This window comes from Carassius carassius, chromosome 40, assembly GCF_963082965.1.
Source record: "Carassius carassius chromosome 40, fCarCar2.1, whole genome shotgun sequence".
In the NCBI taxonomy this organism is placed as follows: Eukaryota; Metazoa; Chordata; class Actinopteri; order Cypriniformes; family Cyprinidae; genus Carassius; species Carassius carassius.
The window spans coordinates 23,724,792-23,746,699 of record NC_081794.1 but is presented as its reverse complement, the minus strand read 5'-3'; the positions used below and the strand labels follow the sequence as shown (position 1 = coordinate 23,746,699).

Genomic DNA, 21,908 nt, shown 5'->3' with positions numbered 1-21,908 from the left:
GTAAATTCCTGAGCTTGTTGTAGAGTGTTTGTAATATGTTGGGATGGGTATTTACATATTGTTGCTACCTTAGAGAAAACCGTACGGTCTAGAAAACTATTCTAAAAACCCAGTTATTGCGTGAAAAAGGTAGAGTTCACTAAAGCACAACCCAACTGTTTGTGACAACATGATCAATAGCTGTCATAACCTAAATCTGCCTTTAAATAAACAAGTACAGTGATTTGGCAGCAACAGGGAAAAATGAAGTCAAACAGTAAAATGAATCACAAAAAAAGCCATTAAACAGTAAATATATACTAAACACTACAAATACACTAGCTTATATTTACATTTTCTTTTATGTATATTATCCTATATATGGTATAGGGGAGCTCAGAAGGGTCATGTTCAAAAAATAGTGAACTTGCTTGACCTTTAAAAGATTTCAAAGTCAAGAAACTATATGTAAAAGGCATACTTGTATAGGTTTAATTCTTAAAAAAAGAGAAAAAAAGAGTTCCAACAAATAGTCTACTGAAATGTACACATGGTGATTTGCTTACAATGTAAATTTGTATTTATTTACTTTTTCACTGAGGATTTGTAACTGGTCTTAGAATTTATTTTACATCAAGATGTAAATGAATGCTTTAATGGGAGAACTGAACTGATTCAAAATCAGATTTTTCTTTAGAATGATACCGAATTAAAATTCAGAAACACATTTTCAAACTCAATAGTCAATGACTATCATGTCTTATACTACAAGACGGCACATTAATTGTGACCAGAGACAAGACAGAGTCAAGTAGTTTGGTAAAATATATATTTTATTTTATTCTTCATACAAAGCAAAATATGAATGTTGAGTATTTAATTATCTAGAAACATCTGTTCCAATTTCTCTTTCATGGTGTAAAATTAATTTTTGATACCACAAAATACTTGGTTAACATGTCTTCCTCATCATTTGTACATAAAGATCATTTCTATTCTATGTATTTGTGTTATACTCAGAGTAAGACAAACATTTCTAACATCTGGATATCTCTATGGGGTTGAATAAAACTCAACCATTAAACAGATGCATCAGCACACACTGCCTGACCGTGAGCAAAGATATGAAACTTTGCTCATACCAACTTTTGACAGATCAGAAATCATATGCAGTTCACATGTAATCAGTGAGGGACAAACTTTACCCAGAAAATGCCTGATCAATAAAGCTCCTCTTCAACATCCCGGGACAGTTGTTTCTGAACCAAAAATCTCAATTGCACTGGTAAAAATCACAGGAGGCCCATGGGTGAGCATTTGATGACAATTTGCTTGACCCTATTTCACTGCCATCATCCAACTGATTTGCTTTTAAATGCAACGTGAATGCAAGAAATAAGCTTTGATAATTTGATTACAGTTCACATTGTTTCTCTTTTGCCTCCTCAGAACATTTGATTACTTGATGAATTGAATAAAGTAGGAAAAATGCCCTGGGAAATTTACCTTAATTCAGACTAGAAGGCCAACAAGAATCGTATGGCTGTGTCCTCACAGCTGATAAATATTACAATCTCCTCTCTAAATGAAAGGAAGTTGGCTTAGCACAGGACTGGTCCGAGGCACAGCATGTTGCATCAGTGAGCTGATACAGAACTTTTTCATAATTTTTTTTTTTTTCTTTAAATGCGTCCATCCAAAAACAAACAATTAGATAAACATTTCCCTCTGCATTTCATTTTCCAGTATATTAAACAGGGGTGAAAAAGGCGAAGATTCAGTACATTCGTAATGCTATATTCTGCCTTAAAACCTCCCTGTGACCTCACCCCTTCAATTCTGCCCCAGGAACAGCATCTCAGCATGATGTTGGCATAAAAAGTGACATGTTGGCTCCATGCACCCTTCAGACTCTACACCTTGTGAGCTGATCCTGAATCAGGTGCTCTGAGTGAACAGTAACCAGAGCTGCATGAAGCCCAGTCATTCATTTTGCCTTCGAGACAGCCGCCATCTCAGTGGTCACAGGATGAATTTCACAGATAAAGAGCGACCGACTGTCTTCCGTGCTTTCAAGTAGAAACATAAACAAAAGCACAGGAATGCTTGCATGAGAAAAAGATGAACAATGAGGCATCTCGATGCAAGCTCGTTAAAATTTGGCAAGAAGAGGAGAACTGAGATGTGGCGGAAAACGCGTTTTGATGGGATGAATGAGAAATGCTACTCCTTCACGTTAGGGGTTTTATATTCTAGTATGAGTAAAGCTTCTTCATAAAGATAGGGGCCTGCCATCTATGAGGCTTATATGTCATCATTTGGCTCTTGCTTTTAAACAAATCCAGTTCCTTTCAATGCTATCTTGACCTTTGAACCTTTCAGACAGGAAAGCGGGCCATTACTGAGGCAGGAGAAAAGCTAATCGATCAGTTCAGATATTTTACGCGATTAGCATAATGTCGACATGCTGCCTTGCTGTTGTCCGAGATACGATTTAGCCATCGGCAGATTGGTCATTCATTACAGGAAAGGCCAGTGGTCGACTCTAAACATGAGTGTCACTGTAAGTAGCAATTAGGGCTATTGAACGTCATGCTATTGAGTAAAGGGACACATCGGATCAGCTCTGTTGCTTATCGGTCGAATGTAGAAGGCCAATATGGAGTTTAATGAAACACGAAATGCGGTCAGAGAGTGAAATATAGTCCATTCCCAAAGATACACATCACTAGACAAGCAGAGCTGTATAAAGTCGCTGTTGGTTTGTAAATGCACAATACCCGTAACAAACTTTGTCTGTCTTCGAATTTCGGAAGCACCATTAAATTAATTGTGAATGAAAATACGCACAGCAAATCAAAAATGTGGAATGTCGGTGGTGAGACTAGAGTTGGGCCGGACGTTATGTACAGTATGGTTAGGCAGCTTAGTGAATTAATTGCTTAGAAATTAAAAATAAATTATTATAAAATAGATTTCTGTACATTTTACATATATATAGCAATCATTTCAAAATGTCTTTTTGCCATTTCAAATACACAGAAAAATAAAGAAAACAACGAGTCTTCCATTCACGGTTAATCCCAACCAAAGTTATGCCCAGTCATCTGGTAGAACTTCATGTTAAAAGGCCTGTAGAAGTCTCTAAGTCTCTGCACAACCTCAGGGTGAATGTTTGGATGGGTCCGGCCTTTGGTTTTACCCAGGCAATGGGGCTTGCTGCTGCCCTCGGCCTTTTTGAGACAAGGGAAGCCCTTGGTCTGGTTGAAGTAGAAGTGTTTGTCTGTGATGATCCTCTTGAGCCCCAAGAAGTCCTGCACGCGGCCCAGCTCTCCGGCCGGGTCACTGATCAGCCGCTCTCCACTCACGAACAGGATCTGGCTCATGGGGAAGAACTGCAGCCAGTTGTCCAGGTGTTTGGCGTAGATGCCAATCTGAATGGCGCTCCACGAGGTGTCGATTAACCCTGTAGTCCTGTTTTTGAACGTCAGGCTCTCAAAAGTAGGAATGTCAGGCTTCTTGGACAGTGTCTGTGTGTAGTCAGAGATGGCTCGAGTGACAGGGTCCCGGACAACCACGATCAGCTTGGTGTCGCGGGACATGGCGTAGATCCGGGCCGGAGCCTCGCGGGTCACAAAGTAGCTTGGTGTTTTCTCCATGGTGATCTGGCCATCAAGGGTCTTAGGCATTAGGTCCCTATGGAAAAACAAAGAGAAACGAAATGGTGTAAAGATGGAGGTTTAATGAAAACAAAATGTTGCATAATGCAATCAAACAGATGGAGCATGTGGCACTCCTCAATCAATGAGCCTATTTCAAGGCCATGATTCTGGGTCAAATGTGATTTGCATCGGTTGCTAAACAAAACATGCATTCAAATGTCACAGATGCATAAACCATGTTAAATGGCATGGCTGCTACTTAATAGTAAGGGTTTTCTAATGTAAAACAGAAGCATTGGATAAGTGTTATTTGCTCTTTGTTTCCTAAAAATCATGCCTAGATCAACCAATATTGCATTTTTCAAGTCTGTTCATATAGACTACTACATAAAAACATAATATGCATTATGAATATTGAGTGTCGACGATTAGTATTATAATCATCATATCATTAATATAACATTAATCATTATAATGTTATGTCTATTAATGTAAAGTTTGTTTTAGAAGTCCCAATATTCAACAATGAATTTTTATGTTTCATTATTTTCACGTCCACATATCGTCCACGTTCCAATAATGTTCCAAAGTATACAGTACACTACTGACCACCCAGATCTAAACAAAGACTTATACTTCAAAGAGGCTGACACAAATGACCACACTTAGCAAAGGCCTTCAAAACATATGTGGATTCCACATGAAAGTTGTTCAGCCTTGTTTAAAGACAGCGATCCGCTTTTAGGCAGTTACAGGGTGAAATGGATAGGGTACGTACAGGACTGCAATCAAGGGACATTTTTTAAATGAAAAGTGAACACGCATGTTAACGCCAAACAAGCTTTGGTTTCACAACTCTGTCCAATCAGGAAGAGTGGATTATGGTGGAAGAGGTGATAACAGAGGACGTTGATGGACACATGGGGGTATGGATCCTATTTCACTGGCACACACGCTTAGAAACTTGGACGTGTTAAAAAGTGCCGAAACACATCTGAAGAAAGTTTAGCTTCTGCTGACTGAAAATTTCAAGGCATAGAAGATATGTAATGAGAAATCAACCAAAGAAAATAACAGAACACCAAATTTAAGGGATGGAGATAAGTATAGATAACATAGTGTGAATTTCATCCATGCTCAGACGTCAACAGACCTAAAATGAGCCTCCTTGGGGTATCAGTGGGCAAACAGATAAAGCTCTTGTTGGCCTGTTGTCTCTGGAGTATCGAGCCTTGTTTTTTGCACCCGGGCTAATTTACTGCCGCATTGTGAAGTGCGCTGTCAGCGTCTGGTGTAATCCTGCTTTGCGTATTTACACCCTGCGGAAACGAGGCTACGAGCAATTCAAGAGTCTGCAAACAATTTGTTGAAGGATATCACACACACACACTTCAGTGGATCAGTTTATTCCAACTCTCCAAACAGTCTTCAGTAAAAGCCAGACTATTTTTACCACTGGTGTTCTCTAGTTAGAGGTGAGAGCCCCTCAGCACCAAAGCAGTGAGAGGTGTTATCATAAACAAAACCCATGGAGAGTGTTTCAATGCGGACATAAATTTCAAAACTATATACCAGGTGCTGCTGTAGACCTAGATTTTTGCTGCACTTTGCTTTTTTTTGCTATACAGCAACTGCAACTCTCTGCACTAAAGGATTTTTCAAGATCACACAGCTGAAACTATGTGTGAAAAAAAATCCCCATTTTGCAATTGAAAATCGGGCAGCGCTGGATTCAGAAAGCGAGAACAGCCTAAGGCTGCAGGAGGTAACGTGTTGATTTATTTGATGGAAAACTGTTGGCAGATTTGTGTGGTTACATGGCTTCTCTAAAGAGCTGGCCACAGATCCAATTATGATAATATCAGTTTGATTACTGCTCTGTCAGAACACTGGAGTGAGAGTTTGAGGGAAAGAACACAAGGGAAAAAAATCCTCATTAATCTCTGTGAAATGAAAACAGATTATGTTAGTGCCTTTTTATGCAGTGATGAACTCTCGTACCCTCATCTGCACAGTTTAACTGTTTATCTCTAGTCTGGAAGAAATATAAATGTGTTGGCTTACTAATATTTAGCCTCTTAGTGTGTGGTTTTAGAAAAAAAAAGTGTATTTACTAATTATTGCACAATAGGAGCAAACCAGTTGTATGTGTGCATGTGTGGTGCTAATGAGGTGAAGAGATAATGCAGGCTTTTACTGTTAAATGAACCACCCACACCTACTGTGCTGGGGAGTAAAGAAACACACACACACACACACACAAACTGCAGATACAAAACACACAAACACACACATATATCCCTGTATATAAAGGATTAAAATTGCTAATAAAAAATAAGGAAAAATGAAAGGATAGATAGATAGATAGATAGATAGATAGATAGATAGATAGATAGATAGATAGATAGATAGATAGATAGATAGATGGATGGATGGATGCTATTGGGGGCAGGGGGAGGGAGGTGGAAACAAACTCAGGTTTTGGACCAAGAAAAGCGGCAGAAGAAAATGTTACAAGACACACTAAAAAAACGTAAAAGTCTCCAACGATCCTCTCACCTTACTTCTTTTACTTTGGCAGAGGGCAAAAGAAAAGGAAGGGAGGGAGGAAAGGGGTTGAGGAAGACAAGTAGGCATGCTCTCGGAAGAACAATAGCCTTTCTTGCCTGTTTTGATTTATGAGGTGCTTCTTTTTAGACATTCCGTCAGCACACAGGCAAAGCTTTGACACCGGGGCCCTCTTTTTTCCCCTCTTTTCTTTGAAAACCGAGCATTGTCCTTCAATGATCTGAAAGAGCAAGGGCCGTGGAGAGGCCAGAGAGGAAAGGGGGAGGGTGTCCATTGAAGGATGAGTGGAAAACACTTCGCCAGCTCTCTCAGGGCTGGGCGAGAGGAGGCTGTGGAGAGCTCTTGAGCCGAACGTGTGCCTCGTCGGCATACAGGCGCACGCTGCCACTGGAGCAGGTAAAGATACTCTGTGTATTAATTATTAAAATGTGGATTAGAAAGTGGATATGAGTGCTCGAAATTATTCTACTGATAAAAAGGGTCACTCCTCTCAAATGAAAAGGCAAGGTCAAAGATTGCCCTTGCCTCTTGGGTTTTCTGTCGTAATTCATTCATAATACAATTCTGCCCATAATCATAGCTGTTCTGGATCAACTCTGGATGTGTGTTTAGTGCATCTTGTTTAAACTGGAGAGAACATCAGAAAGTTAACTTTTTTTACTCCAATATAGGATCAGAATGACCCTGAGGGGCATGTTGAAAGGCTTTCTATCCAGTAGAGATAAATCGACAAAGGGAGAAAATGACAGACCAAAGCACAACAGAGAACAAAAGACACAGAAGGGAGTTTTTATAACAATGTTTTTGTCCTCTGTCAAATTTGGTTTGTTAAGAAGAGCATGTTTTGCTTAAGATAGACACAGTAGCCCCCCAAAGAGCCCCCACGCTTACTTTATCTATGATCTCATTGCTTTCAAGTGACAAGGATTATAGTATATCTGTCTTTCAACTCTGGCATTATTATGGTTATATTCATGCCAGCTGATTGGGACTAGAAGGATGTTTAATATCTACCGCTTTGAGTCTTGGAGGGATCAGAGAAACACAGATGTACATGCACTTTGTTTCTGAAGAGCAAGTCAAAACAGACACAACTTTGGAACACCTGTGTGTGTGTGTGTGTGTGTGTGTGTGTGACTTTGATAGACATCTCCTAAGCATAAGAACTCACCGCTGCTGCAGTAGTGGCAAGCTGAAGAGCTGTCTGAGTAAACTGCAGTGCAATAAAGTCTCAGCAGTCAAATAAACTTAAATTAATTGCCAATGAGTTTAACAGCTCAGCTGCTTGGGCTTGGTACACTAGTAAGATAAAGACCAGAGCAGCAAAGCAGTTACAGTTTTGTGAAATGGCAGTCCTTGTGCCAGAATGGTAGTTTGAGAGTTTGCCTGTGCGTGAGAGTGAAAGTGTGTCATAATCATTAAGGGTTCGTTCACTCATAAATTAATGTGTTTTCATCATTGATTCTCCATAATTTTGTCTCAAAGTTATATATGACTATATATGGGTAAATTGTATATATATATATATATATATATATATATATATATACACATATATATATATATATATATATATATATATATATACACAGTACAGACCAAAAGTTTGGAAACATTACTATTTTTAATGTTTTTGAAAGAAGTTTCTTCTACTCATCAAGCCTGCATTTATTTGATCAAAAATACAGAAAAAAAACTGTAATATTGTGATATATTATTACAATTTAAAATAATTGTTTTAAAATTTATTATACTTTAAATTATCATAAATTTTTGTGATGCAAAGCTGAATTTTTAGGATCATTATCACATGATCCTTTAGAAATTATTCTAATATGATAATTCATTTATAAAAGTTGGAAACAGTTCTGCTGCTTAATATTTTTTCTGAACATGTGATACTTTTTTAGGATACTTTGATGAATAAAAAGTAAAAAAAAAAAAAAAAGAAGAAGCTATGTTTTTAAAATATAAATATTTTGTATTAACAATATACACTACTGGTCAATAATTTGGGGTCAGTAATTTTTTTTTTCTTTCTTCTTTTTAAATAAAATCAATACTTTTATTCAGCAAGGATGTGTTAAATTGATAAAAAGTGATAGTAAAGAAAATATATTAGAATATATATTATTAGAATTTTTTTTTATTTTGAATAAATGCAGTTCTTTTTAACCTTTTATTCATCAAATATCTTAGACAGCAGAACTGTTTCCAACATTCATAATAAATCAGAATATTAGAATGATATATATTCAAATAGAAAACTATTATTTTAAGTTGTAATAATATTTCACAATATTACAGTTTTTTGTATTTTTGATCAAATAAATGCAGGCTTGATGAGCAGAAGAAAGTTCTTTCAAAAACATTAAAAATAGTAATGTTTCCAAACTTTTGGTCTGTACTGTATATATATATAAATAAAAATAAAAAATAAATAAAATATATATATAAATAAAATCATTCGATAATACAATATTCATATTTATAAATGAAAAATAACAAATAACAAAAGATTTGAAACTCATTTTAGTGAGTAAATAAAATACAAAATAAAAAATAGTCTTCTGCATCTGCAACCAGTGGTTCACACACTTTAGCCTCGGTTCCATAATCAGACTATTGATTACAGTGTTCTAACCCCAGACTACCAGGGTCACGAGGATCAGTGTTTGAGTGACACTTCACCCTACCAAAGGCTGGCACTTTTACCCCTTGCACTTTAGACTGTTAGAAGTGGAGGATGGAAATAAACAGATGTGACATTCATGCATGAAAAGACGATGGCCAATACTAGAAAAGAAACAGAGGGCTTGTTCAGAAGAAAGTCCTCTGCCACTTCATGAACGGGTGAGAGTAAGCTGATAAGCGACTGTCTCTCTCTGGGCTAAAGAATTTTACGACTGAATTGTGTTTTCAATCTTTTTAAAGTTCTAGTTTGAAGCATGACTTCAAGTGACCACTTCTTTACTGTCTGGAAAGCCTGCCGGGACGGAGGCCGTGTGGCTACATCTGGTAAATCCAGGCACCTCCCATGCCGCTCCATACAGACAATATTTTCTGCTCTTTGTCGTCATAGAGACCTTAGCGAGGCTGTAGTTTTGAAATACACCCCGCGGAGTCTGGAGCCTTGACAATATATTTAACCGCAGAGCAAAACTGCAGCCGTAAATCTATGGAGCAAAGCTGGATTTTATAGCACAAGCACCAGGAGAATTGTATTGGGGTGGCGAGGGGAGAAAAGAAAGAGAAAAATACCGAGTGACAGAGCCAGGATGAGCATGTGTGCAGCAGCTTTAAGTTACCACTGTATTTTGAAAGGTACGCAGCCACTTAGAGCTTCCTGACGGTTGGTTTCCTGAGTGAGAATTGCCAGAGATCTCCTCTTAACCTGCAAAGCTGAAGCCAAGACAGTAGATTGCACTAGCATGAGGTTTTTATGAATATCCCAAATTCTAATGGCTATATTTTACCTTTTCCTTGCCTAACCTTTCTCGTTTCACGTCTAGCTCTTCCTCGGGTTTCTCCTCAGCCTCTGATCTTTGCCATGCAACCCTGGCGTGAACATAAAGAGGTGTAAACGGCCATCTCCGTCGGGCCCGTCTAAGGTGTTGGTGTGTCTAAGCTTTAGTCTCTGACATTCTCGCTGATGGATCTCGTCACTGGATCTGCATCCGACGGACGGAGAAAGCCTCTCTCACGTGGAGCGACTGCTCTCATGGATAAATAATGAAAGAATAGGGAAGGATTGTAGACACTTCTGACCTGCCTTACTCCGTAAATAGACAGAGTCTTCCTTCAGAGTCATCTCTAAAGAGGGTTATACCTTAATGCTGATCTAGTTTCTCATTAAATTATTATTGCTGAGCTAGCAGCCAGACTCAGGCTTTCTGAAAACTACTTTATCGGTGTCTTAAGGGCTAAAAACATCTGCTTGAAACTGTGAACGGTTGGCCCCTCAACACTAAAGAGAAACACTGAGTTGTTTAATCTGTATATTTTCTCTCTCAGAGCAGGGGGCTTTGGTTTTGGGATCAAGACTGGTCTGCTTTAGGGTGTCAAGGGCAGAAAAATATATTTAGGTCTCCCTGTAGTGCTGTATATAGAAAGACATTGGACATAAAGTGAGTATCGTGAGAGAGGGTATCTACTCAGCAATCATACTGAGGTCTAGGCTTGACTTGTGCCAACCACAATTTCAGGCCCATTTTCTTTCTTCTTTTCTTTCCCTCTCTCACTCTCAAACTCATTTGAAACCACAGCAGCCTCTGAGAAGGACAGAACACATATAAATCACTGAGACCTCGGGCTCTGTACATTGCAGTCTGCCCAGACTCTGTTTCAGCTTTATTTGCTGCCATTCAAACACCTACCAAAATCTCTTTAAAACAAGAGAAGGGTGTGTTTTCTGCTGTCTGAAGTGCACATTGAGTTACGTCCCTACAGTTGTGCCAACTGAGTGGAATTACTGTGTGTTAGCATAGCAACAAGGCTGCGCAAGAAGAGGCTGCCATCAGCTCTGAATAAAAGATGGAGGGATGAGATGGTAATAAAGTGCACTTTTCTCCCAATCAGGCATGGATTTTACAGTGCTGTAGCATGTACTTAAGATCTGTTTGTAGGGCTGGCAACTTTGACTCTATTGGAGAGGTGTTTCTGTCAGGGTTATACCTAAAAAAGTAAGTAGGATGAATTTGACACTGCTCATCTGACCCACCTGACCATTGTGGTCTCTGAATATGTCTATTTTTTACTTTATTTTTTTTTATGTCTTTAGCGTGAAAATTAAAGGACTGATAAATTAACATTTTAACATTTTGCATACTATGCCCTGTAAAATCTGAGGTTTTGGACAAAATCAGCATAAATCATTATTTTGTACATAAATGACTTTGCATTGATAAAAAACAACACATTTTATTAAAGTTTTAATTCGGAACATACTAGAACAAAAATTCTAGAACTATGTTTTGATGTTTGCTATTAAGGTGTATTGAAAAAAATAAATTTCAAATTTAATCCAGTAGGCATTGCAGGCATTTAAAATCATTATTACATGTCCTTGACAATCGCAAGCTACTTTATTAGCAAATAGAAATTATTTATGGTGATAGTAACCAAAATTCAGTTTTGTCTAGGGTATTTCCAAACATTTAGGTGGTAAATGGACAACCTGAAAAAGGTAAATAAAAAGTAAATAAAATAAAAAAATCAGTTGTTGAATGCAACTCTATTCAAAAAAAAAAAATAGACTTCATTATAACAAATCGCCCAATGCATATAATTTTCTATCCTATATTAAGTATTGACTGCCCCATGTTCACTCGCAGTAATTCCACAAACAATAGCCTTTCCATTGAATCTACTTGAGTTATTAGCAGTGATCAAGCCAGTACCCCAGTGTTTATCTTGCTTTTGCTAATCCGCAGTGATAAGCTTGTTTACTTTGGGTGTTTGTAGAGGGTTTTAACGGACTCAGTCCCACACTTCATTTACATTCCCACTGAGTGACACAACGAGTCTCTAGACTGTTAGCGGTGTTTAGTGTAACTAGACTTGATGAGATTTTAACTTGTTTACTAAGGCTATTAGCAAAGCTACAAAGCCAGACAGTGTGCAGATTTGCTTTGAGTCTAAAGGTTGCCTTGTATTTTTTTCCACATAAGATTTATACTGTGTGTATATACATACAATTGATGTACACAGATTTAAATGTTTCAGTGACTCACTACTATTGACGATGGAAAGTAAAATAGTTCTGCTGGCATGTCAAAAAGATCATCTCATCAGACAGTAGGATACCTGGCTAGATTGTTGTAAAATTGGCAAGGAGACTTTAAAGATTTCAATAAATTTTTCACTTTTCAAAGCCATCACACTCAAACACAAGAACACACATGCATGCACGTATTATATCCTGTTTTGCTTGGCACACGATCTGCTCCAGCTGAGGAGCTTTTGAAGACAGGTGAGCTTTAAAGAGCTGGGAATTTCCTCCAAGTCTGTCAACTAGTTACATCAGAGGCTTCCAGCACAGCTGCACTACTTTGACGCTGAAGGATAATGGTTTACAAATTCTTCCAGACTAGTATTCTTCATTGTTTACCCACAAGTAGCTAAATTAAGTGGTGATAGCACAAGAAATGACAATTAAACTACAGGTATAAGACAAGACGACTAACAAGAGTTTACAGATCTCTCCTAAGGCAACTCCACAAATGTATTTTTGGCCGGTAGCCTAGCTGCAGTCCGTTTTGGTATATCAGCACCAGTTGAAGACAATGTAACTGGCATGAAACACAAAGAGATCACTGTCAAATGCTTCTGCTGAAAGTAATCAGCCGAGTGCGGATGTCACAGGTGTAATTTGATTTCAGGGGTTGCTATTTCAGCAGGCATGTTGATGTATTGCGAGTACGATGACAAATGTTTTTGCTTTCCTTTCTCTCTGCTGTCCGTGTTCCAGAAGGCCTTACGGTCTCACAAGAAACAAGATCTGAAGTCTTGGTGCCAAGAGGACAAGCCATTCAACCACATAATGCAGATTTGAAGAGACATTTGAGAAATGGGCTATGAAACCAAGAAAAAGCAGTGAACTAATAACTTGCTAGCTTGGTTTGTTTTCAAGTCTTTTCATTCCTGATATGACTTCAGCTAATGATATTCCTATTGGTTGGTGAAGTGAAAACATACAGTACTACAGAGTATTCATGCAATTAAGTATGCACTAATATTTAAATTTTGACTCGTGTATAATTGTACTTATTTTCATGTTCTAGCTAATAAGTAAAAAAGGGCCATTTTAAAATTGCATTCTGAAACAAAAAAAAAGGCACCAGAGCATTATAATGGATTTTAGCTGTATTGTAAATTATAATTTAAATGAACATATGCAAATGATTTAAGTGTATTAAATCTGTTATTAACTGTTAAAAGCATTTTTTACAAGTTCATCTAAACTTAAAAATAAGGAACAACAGGGAAAATGAGCATGCACTTCTATATTAAAAATAGTGGCAGATAAACAATTCAGTATCTATTTATTGTGCATCATTAAATGCAATGAAACATTATATACAATATAATATAATATATAATATGAGACTATGAAGTAGAAAGTTACTGAGTAAATCTGTTCATTATTGACAATGTAAAAAGTAAAATTCTCACTATAAAAAAGATGACATACAGACTTGTCATATGTTTTTACTTATTTTCTAATGGCTGGTTCTTTTCCTAGAAGAGCAAGAAAGAAAGAAAACAATGCAAAAAGCTAAAAAGAGAAAGTGTGAGGACAAAAGTGGTGACAGTTCCTGGGCTACAAGGAGACATTGGCTTTGTTGCCCTGGAGCTCAGCTCATGCTGTGCTCCTCTGGGCACATCAGCAGTGTGTGTGTGTGTGTGTGTTCCTTTAATTATCTGCTCTTTTCTCGCTGAGGTTAATGGAAACCTCAGGGGGTCTCTACTTCTCCCTGATCCTCTGCTTTTCACTTTCTTCACAGATAGACAGACAGTCAAACACACGCACAAACAAACATTGTGCCTCTAAAAAAATAATCTGCAGTCAGCGGTTATATAGTATCACTTCAAGCTTCTTCTCACTTCTCACTGCTTCTGATAATAATCCTCCTTAGGGTGTCAAACTTTCAGAAAATGAACTCTGATGATCACACACTTGGGAGGAGACAGACCTAGAAGGAGAAATGGGCCAACAATTACCGGACCGCGTGCTGAAGCCACCAGGCTCCTGTAAATGCTGTTTATTTAGCTATAATGAATGAGCATTTACTTGTTGAAGAAAGAGAGCATTATTCTGACATTCGACATCCAAATTATTGCCTCGTTTAAAAAGAGCCCAATTCACTGCAAGCTCAGAGGAAGGGTCCGTACACAACAGGCCACTGAAATGTGAAAAAGGTGGAAGGGGCAGGGTTTTATCTTGAATATTTCCATATAGCTGGTTTTAAACTGTCCAATCAACCAGAGAGAGTGTATATGTAAATGATTTCTCAATACTAGGAAGAAAAAAGTTGAATGATCAGTTATAAACAATCCCTCATCTTCTATTTGTCACTGGTTGCATATGTTGGGTGTTTGAATGCATGTATTAGAGACAATATTCCAGTAGGAGGGTTAGAAACACGAGCGTTTGACATCAAATTCCTGTCTGCCTTTATATTATCCTCCAAAAGGAGGTTCCTGCTGAGGGCGGCCATGTTATTTTGCTTTTCTCTGGAGGTGACTGTAGTTTCTCAATGGCAGACCACCACAGTGGGCCTCTACTGTCCGCCTCTCCCCATGCCATCCCTTATACAATTAGCCGGTGGTAATTTGGCGAATGAATGCCCCTTTCTCTAGACTAAGACCCTCCTTACTTGGTTTACCCCACTGGTAAAGCCATGCCAGCTCAAGTAGGGGCCCACTTTCTCTCTGACCAATGTGCCTGGTTGGGGGTGGCCTTATGTGGGCACTGAGGCCTACAACAGCCCCGCCTCTGATGGGGGAACTAGAGCTCGATGTGGGGCCCGACTCTAATATGAGATACAAGGAGAGAAGACACGTACGAGAGGGTCTTTATGTGCGTTCTTCTACAATTGCACATCATATATAAGTCAAAATGTGAGGTTTAGCAGAAATACAAAGAGGAGATGGAGAAGATATGATGGACCGAAAGTGTTTCTCTTCTCAGAAGTGTGAGAGATGAGTTCCACAAGAGGAGAAAGCAGAAACAGAGCTGAGATTGAACACAAAAGCAGAGTAATCCTTTGGTCTAAAGGATGCTGAGCAGTTTTGCCAACACTAAAGCATTATTTGGAGGCAGTCCTTTGAATGTCCTCAGTCAGCTCTGCTCAGGATTTCAATAGAGGATGTCAACCTGCTGACTGCTGAATGGATGACCGGTCAAGGTTCAGATCCAGCTAAGTAGAGGAAGTCTATTCGACTATGAGACCTACTGTAACTGCTTTCATGGATGCTGCTCCTTAATCCTGACCTGGAATCAGTTTATAGTTTTAAATTACACCAATTAAAAAGTGACAGAAAGTATTGAAACCAATATATATATATATATATATATATATATATAAAAATAAATAATTAAAAATAATATAAATATATGTATACTGTACACACAACACATTTGCATTTAATTCCCATCAATTTTGGAGTTTAATAACTAATTGTTTGTGTTCAGGCAGGATGAGGGCTTGATCGGGTCTCACCTGCAGTGCAGATGGTCTTTACAGAGGCAACGTTGCTCAACTGATTCACAGATAACTCAAGCCACAAAGACCTTTAACCCAACACCACACAGCGTAAACTAATCAATACATGTAGTCCCAAAGAGTCTTAGCTATCTGTGTGAGTGTGGGGTGTACGTTGCTTTTAGAAATGTCACCAACTCCCTGAATCCATCAGAGCAGTCACCAAATCAAGTTATTACTTTCAGTGATAAAATATTTAAATAAAATATACAAAAAATAATAAAGCTATATAATATAATATGCCCTGATGTTCATTTTTAAATCACTATTTTTTTTATTTTGTTATGTACCAAATTAGTAGCTTCCCTGTATAACTTACAACAATAGTTGAAACTTTTTCATATGTGGCCCGTGCTTTGTACAAGCAGGGAGGAGGGGGTTACTGGCCGCAATGTCCGTATGGGTCACCTACATGATGGTTTGAAGACTTTGAACACCCCATGGACTGTGGGTACAAAAGCAGAGGCATTCATCGAAAACTAGCCATTCCATGGATGGAAGTGCTTATCTGGACAAGGTGGCAGGGGGTTACAGCCCTCCAAGCACTTCAGAACTTTCAAGTGACATGCTTTCAAGAGCGTTCCCTGGTCTGACAGCGGAACGGGATTTTCTGCGGAGCACTTCCCTCTTTCGGAACAATGCTCCACTTGTCCCTTTGTTGGCCTGCAGTTACAGACCGTGTTGTTTAATGGCCGGTATTCAGAAAACACACCCTTAATCTCAGGATGGAGTCGGGGATTGCATTGTGCTACTAGATACCTGACATTCAAACACTCGCTGGAGAAAGATACACAGACTAAAAGTAACCACATGAGTATCTGTTTACTGTATGGTTGAAAACCAACAAGGAGTCGACGACTAAAAAACTGCTCTGGCAGATTTGATAATTATGTAATATTAAGTCAAACACAGCACCAGGGCCTCCACAACGTTTGCCGTTCCAGCTGGGACCCTGTCTGTCTGGGTGGGTGTGTGGGATTTTGAGAAGCCAACTCAACTGCTTATTAAATCATCAGAGTCTCCGCAAAAAAGCAGCAAATCCAGCAGAGATTTTGCAAGGTCTCACAAATCAGAAAAGTAGTTGAAACTGAAAACTGCGAAAGGAGAATTGCCTTATTACTCAACAATTCAATCCACTACGACTTAAGCTATTCACTGTAATATCTCTAACAAATAAACTGGCAGTTGTTATAAACTTTACATTGACCAGACATTCTTGGGAGAAGATCATAACAAAATGTGAAGTGCCTGCAGATAATGTTTGAATGTCTATGAATCATACACCAGACTTACAGTATCTAAAACAGCCTGAACAGGTCTAACCAGTACGGAGGAACAAAAGCTCATCTGCCATATTTCTTTCTATAGCTCTCTGTAGCACAAAAAGGTTAATCACAACTTTCTGATAAACATAGTTAACAGATCTACAGTAAAACACCTTATTAAAAATGACTTGCATGCTTTCCATGCGCTGGGATTATTTTAAAATGCATCGTTTCTGCACTATGAACTCTTCCATTACACAGAAAATCACTTTTGCTGAATATGGGACACTCTTAAAACTTAAGATTTTGAATCCTGTTCAGTCCTGTGAAAGAGACAATTAAAAAAAAATACTTTGGCCATTCTACTTCTTTAAAAAGACAAGAAGGGACCAAATGGTCATGTAAGCACAGAGGGTTTACACACTGTCCAATGCCGTTTTAGACCAGGTCACACAGAGATGTCGGAGAAATAAAAGAGAGAGAGAGAGAAAAAAGTAAGAGCAAAAGTAAAAAAAAAAAACAAGTCTGTATTTGTTTGTGCCCCGTATCTTCAAACCAAGCAGTGGCCAGATATAGAATTTCGCTGTGGCATCGAATGTCCAACTCAAACCAGCTGCAATGGCATGTGAATCCTGTAAAACTTGAGACAGAAAACTTTCTCATAAGAGTAGAAAACAAGCATTATACCCTTCAACGCCCAGTGTTTTCATCTGTCTGGTGTTTACACGACAGAGTTACTTTCAATCAACTATGTAACTTGGGAAAGGATCTGCTCTTCATTTGGAGCGTTTTCTTTTTTTAATATGAAGGGCAATTTTGAATAAAAAAGCATTTTAGAGGAAATCCCTGGTTTTACATCCCACATCCACTGACCAGACAACTTCACTTTTTCCAGAAAGAAAAAAAAAAGTTACTTGATTTAAAAAAAAAAAAAACCTGCCCTGGTGATTTTAAAAATAAATTGTTTTGGGTTTCTTTTCAGTAAAACTTTAATTTAAATAAATTAAGTTCCAGTTAACACTTCTGGCCGTTTTCTCATTATATGTGTGTGTTTTAAAAGATAGGATAATCCATGTGATCCGTTAATTCAATTTAGCAAATGAAGGACATGTAAGAATCTGAACAATTTTTGAACAATCTTGACTGATTTTGCTGTACCAGCCTAAATTTGCATTAAGTGAGGCCCCAACATTTAAATAATTAATCAAATAAATCTTTTTTTTTTTTTTTTATTCCTCAACATGCATGCATATAACTCCCTTTTCATCTAAACTGGACTACCGAGCATTCACTACAACGCCCATTCTTTCGCCCGTCCTGTTTTTTGTTATAGGGGCCCTGAAACGTCGCATATATTTAAAAGCACTGGGCTTTCACCCCCTCAAACCTTTGCAAATCTGTTTAGAGGGACAGGCGTGCAGTCCAGTACTGTTTTATCAACTTACTGAGTGTTTCTTTCTGCTCTGTGTCTGGGGTAAGCAGAGACAGACTCTGGGGCAAAAAAAAAAAAAAGACCAAAAAAAATTCGCCCTTTCTTTCTTCAGCTTCTTTTATACAAGCTCTACATTTGTTTCAATACATTTTACAGTACAACATTAATAATGTTAACAAATAGTTAATCAAAATGTCATCACGTTTAAATAACTGCAACACAGACTAAAAAAATCCTAAATCTACTCCGAAAGTTAATTTGAAACAAAAGTCTAGAGTTCTTAAAGCGAGTGTGAATTTATGAGCTCTCATACTGTGAAAGGCTGATTAGTAATGTCCAAAACACACTCTAAAGAAACAGCTATGCGTAACTGTAAATAGAATTTCAAATAAAAGCCGAAATGTTTAACATGAAATTTTACGGGTTGTAAGAACACAAAAAGAAAAAACACAGCTGTGCTGAGCTAAACTTATATTAATGACATTATAAACAAATATAGTACAATTCACAAGCTTCTATTTTTATTGGTCCCATTATGTAATTACTTTCATGTATGGTTATTATTATCCATTTAGTCTATTTCTCTTGATTAAGACACCGAAAATAAAGGTCAGTCTCTCATCATTGTCATCCAACTTTATGGATCGACGGTAATTTCTGTCATTTCTACCTTTTTTTTTTTTCTTTTTTTTAGCTCTTATAATGTTGCATTCGTGTTTAAGAAAATTGTAGAGTAAAATGAGGTCTGGGTCAAAAAGGAATAAAAAAAATGCAGAACGTATGTTTTAAAAGTTTTAAAAGTGAGCGCAAAAGAAGAGGTCCGTTAACCTGCAATGATCAGTGTGTCCAACAGAGACCACTGCGTCATCTGCGGTCGGACACGAGTCACCTCCGAGTCCGAGGATATTACAATCACAAAAAAAAACTGTGTCATTACCGACCTATTGTGTTTATTTGAATAATATCCCTCTGAATTAATGTGTATTTGTAGCACTGTGCTCAACTATTCAGCGCCGAGTCTGATAGCTGAACAGTAGCAGGAACAGCGAAACCAAAGTAAATGTTTAAACTGGAATCTGAAAACTACCGCTTCTGCAACTATGCGTTTCTAGACTGAATGGAAACCATACAGAACATGCCATTTACATAATAATAATTACATTTGTTTGCCTAGAAAGGTTTGAGATCGAGCCAAAGGGTAAAATTACACAATGAATGACAGATAAAACAAAAAAGACCAATGCGTGAGGGAAAACAAGGTTCGCTCTTGAGAAAAAAAAAAGGTAAAAGCTGGCTATAAAAGTGTTAATTTGGTTCACGATGCTTATTAATAAAAAAAAATACATAAAAAACACGCAGCAGTCAAACTATTAAAGCTCAGATAAATTATTAATTAAAAAGAGAGTAGCCTGAATTCAAAAGCAGTGTAGGCTACATTATATTTCCCGTTTTATCTCATTTTGAATATATAGGCGTATTTCTCATTGTATAAAAATATTAAACAAGTTGCAGGAGTCCATTCATTCCAATTAAAGTTTAGATTTAGGCTACGATTAATTTACGATCTTACAACTGTGAATTTTCTGTAGGCTAGTAATTAAACTCAAAGTGGTAGTAAAAGGACAACGAAGTTGTTAGTCAAAATGAATTATGTAAATGTGGCAATTAAACGCGTAAAATTTAAGTCGGGATTAAATTTACAGCTCAACTATCGTTGAAAAGAAAATGCCAACACATTGTTAAACAAACTCACACGACTTCTGAGAATCAAACGAATAAAATATTAATAAAAAAATCTTTAAATAATATATATTAATAAAAATACCAAAAGCTATTTTGGAAAGGGTAAGATCTACTTCGTTTTAGAACAATATAGGCGAATAGAAGTAGGCTAAATGACGTGTAAGTTAGCATATTTATTATTAACGTTCTTACCTGTACCAGTCCATTCCGTTGTCATAGTTACGGTCGAAGAAGTGCGGCTCGGCCCCGACCGCGCGAATATCTGGATGCACGCGCAGAAACTCCAGCAGCGCGCGCGTTCCGCCCTTTTTCACCCCGATGATGATCGCCTGAGGCAGCTTCTTACTGCCCGAGCCGTTGGAGAAACTCGACAGCGGAGAAACTCTCCTGCCGTCGTCCCACTCCTCAGCCCGGTCCGCGTCTGCTTCATCTTTAGAGAAGTCTCTGGGAGCTCTCCGGACCGAGGGCTCGTCATAATCTGACTCTACCTCCGTCCACGAGCTCTGCGGTCTGGACAAGAGCTTGGACATCATCAGGTCCGGCCGGCCACTCTCTGCCTCGGCATGTTTCCCGAGGAAATCCGTCTCCTTCGCTCGGTTGTTATTATTATTGTCCACAACTAAACTTGGTGGCATAGTGGCACAGTAGCCCACGCAGGAGTACAGCATGTAGACCCAGAGGAGCAGCATAACGAAGAGGATCCCGAGTTTCTTCTTCACGGGACTGACAGAGAGTGCGTAAAAATGGTGACAGAACAGGCTATATTCCATAAGCCCTGTGCATGCAGACCATCACACTCCAGCTGGACATTTTGACAAGTGACATTAGGTACAGTTCTGTCCAGGTCGAATCCCCTCCTCAGGAGTCTTTAAAAGCCATTGGAGTCCACAATAAAATCCTCAGACGTGAAATAACCCAAAGTAGGCTATTTCATTTCAAACCCAAAGTGAACGGGACGTCTAGGAATGCGAGTTTAGTCTGCTGTCCTCGCTCATATCTGCGGGAGGAAACGAGAAAACTATCGAGACCGACCGGTGCACTTGATCCCCAGCCGCAGAAGCTGCTCCCGGCCGCATCCTCGAGTGTCTGAGCGCTTTCGAGAGAGAAGACCTTATACAGCGTTGATGCGTTTGATTGACAACAGGGCCAGCCTACCGCTGAGCGCTCATTTAAATAAAGGCGGGGCTGTTTCTAGACGCCTGCCAATCAGAAAGCAATATAGGCGGGAATTTTAGACAAGGCACTTGGTCGCAGATGCGATTAAACGCTCTTATTGGATAGAGAAACATCGGAATCCTTTTATAACGTTTTCTGGGAGTTTCCAAAGTGTTACAAATTTTACGCAGCTGAACGGTATAGAAAAGAATCAGGATTTGGTAAGTTCAGCAAAGTTCTCGTAGAAACTATAAGCCTGGTATATTTAATAAATCTTAGCATACAAATACATTTGTGTAGAGGCACATTCACTTCTAGCCCACTCAAAGTAATGAATAGCCTTTAATATCCTAAACTAAGTCAGTTTTGAAGAGTAGTTTTAAGTTCTATGTTCATTTATAGCTATCCATAAGTCTAAAATAGCCGAAGAATCGGAGGACATCTTACACAAACATGCAATGCAATAAGAAAATCTGCTATACTCAGTCGCATTATTATTTCAGAAAATCAGAAATAGCCTATAAAAAAGGCACGGTAAATCTTTATCTACATAAACTAATTACGTAATTACGTCAACTAATGCAAGCAGGAAAAAAAAAATCACATATTTATATATATTTTCCCCCAAAATAATAATAATAAAAAAGTTTTAAAAAGTATTTCGGAATTTCTCGATCCATAATTTTTTTTAATGATTTTTTTAAAATCACAGAATAAACAGAATACAACCTCATTAAACTATCAAATTATCTTATCATATTATTTTTTTGTAATTTATTAGGTAGGCTATTTTCACTGTCTTTTTTGTTTTTTATAAATATATATTTAAGAAGTTCAA

At 38.0% G+C, this 21,908-nt stretch overlaps 1 protein-coding gene across 1 annotated transcript; it reads right to left on the bottom strand.

Moving 5' to 3' along the window:
* Positions 1-794: 794 nt before the first annotated feature.
* hs3st3b1b (heparan sulfate (glucosamine) 3-O-sulfotransferase 3B1b) lies at positions 795-21,008 on the bottom strand. The gene is made up of 2 exons (XM_059532727.1): positions 20,108-21,008; positions 795-3,675 (listed from the first exon to the last, which is right to left on the bottom strand). The coding sequence occupies exons 1-2, from the start codon at positions 20,683-20,685 to the stop codon at positions 3,057-3,059; spliced, it is 1,197 nt and encodes a 398-aa protein (XP_059388710.1). The 5' UTR covers positions 20,686-21,008; the 3' UTR covers positions 795-3,056.
* Positions 21,009-21,908: the final 900 nt, after the last annotated feature.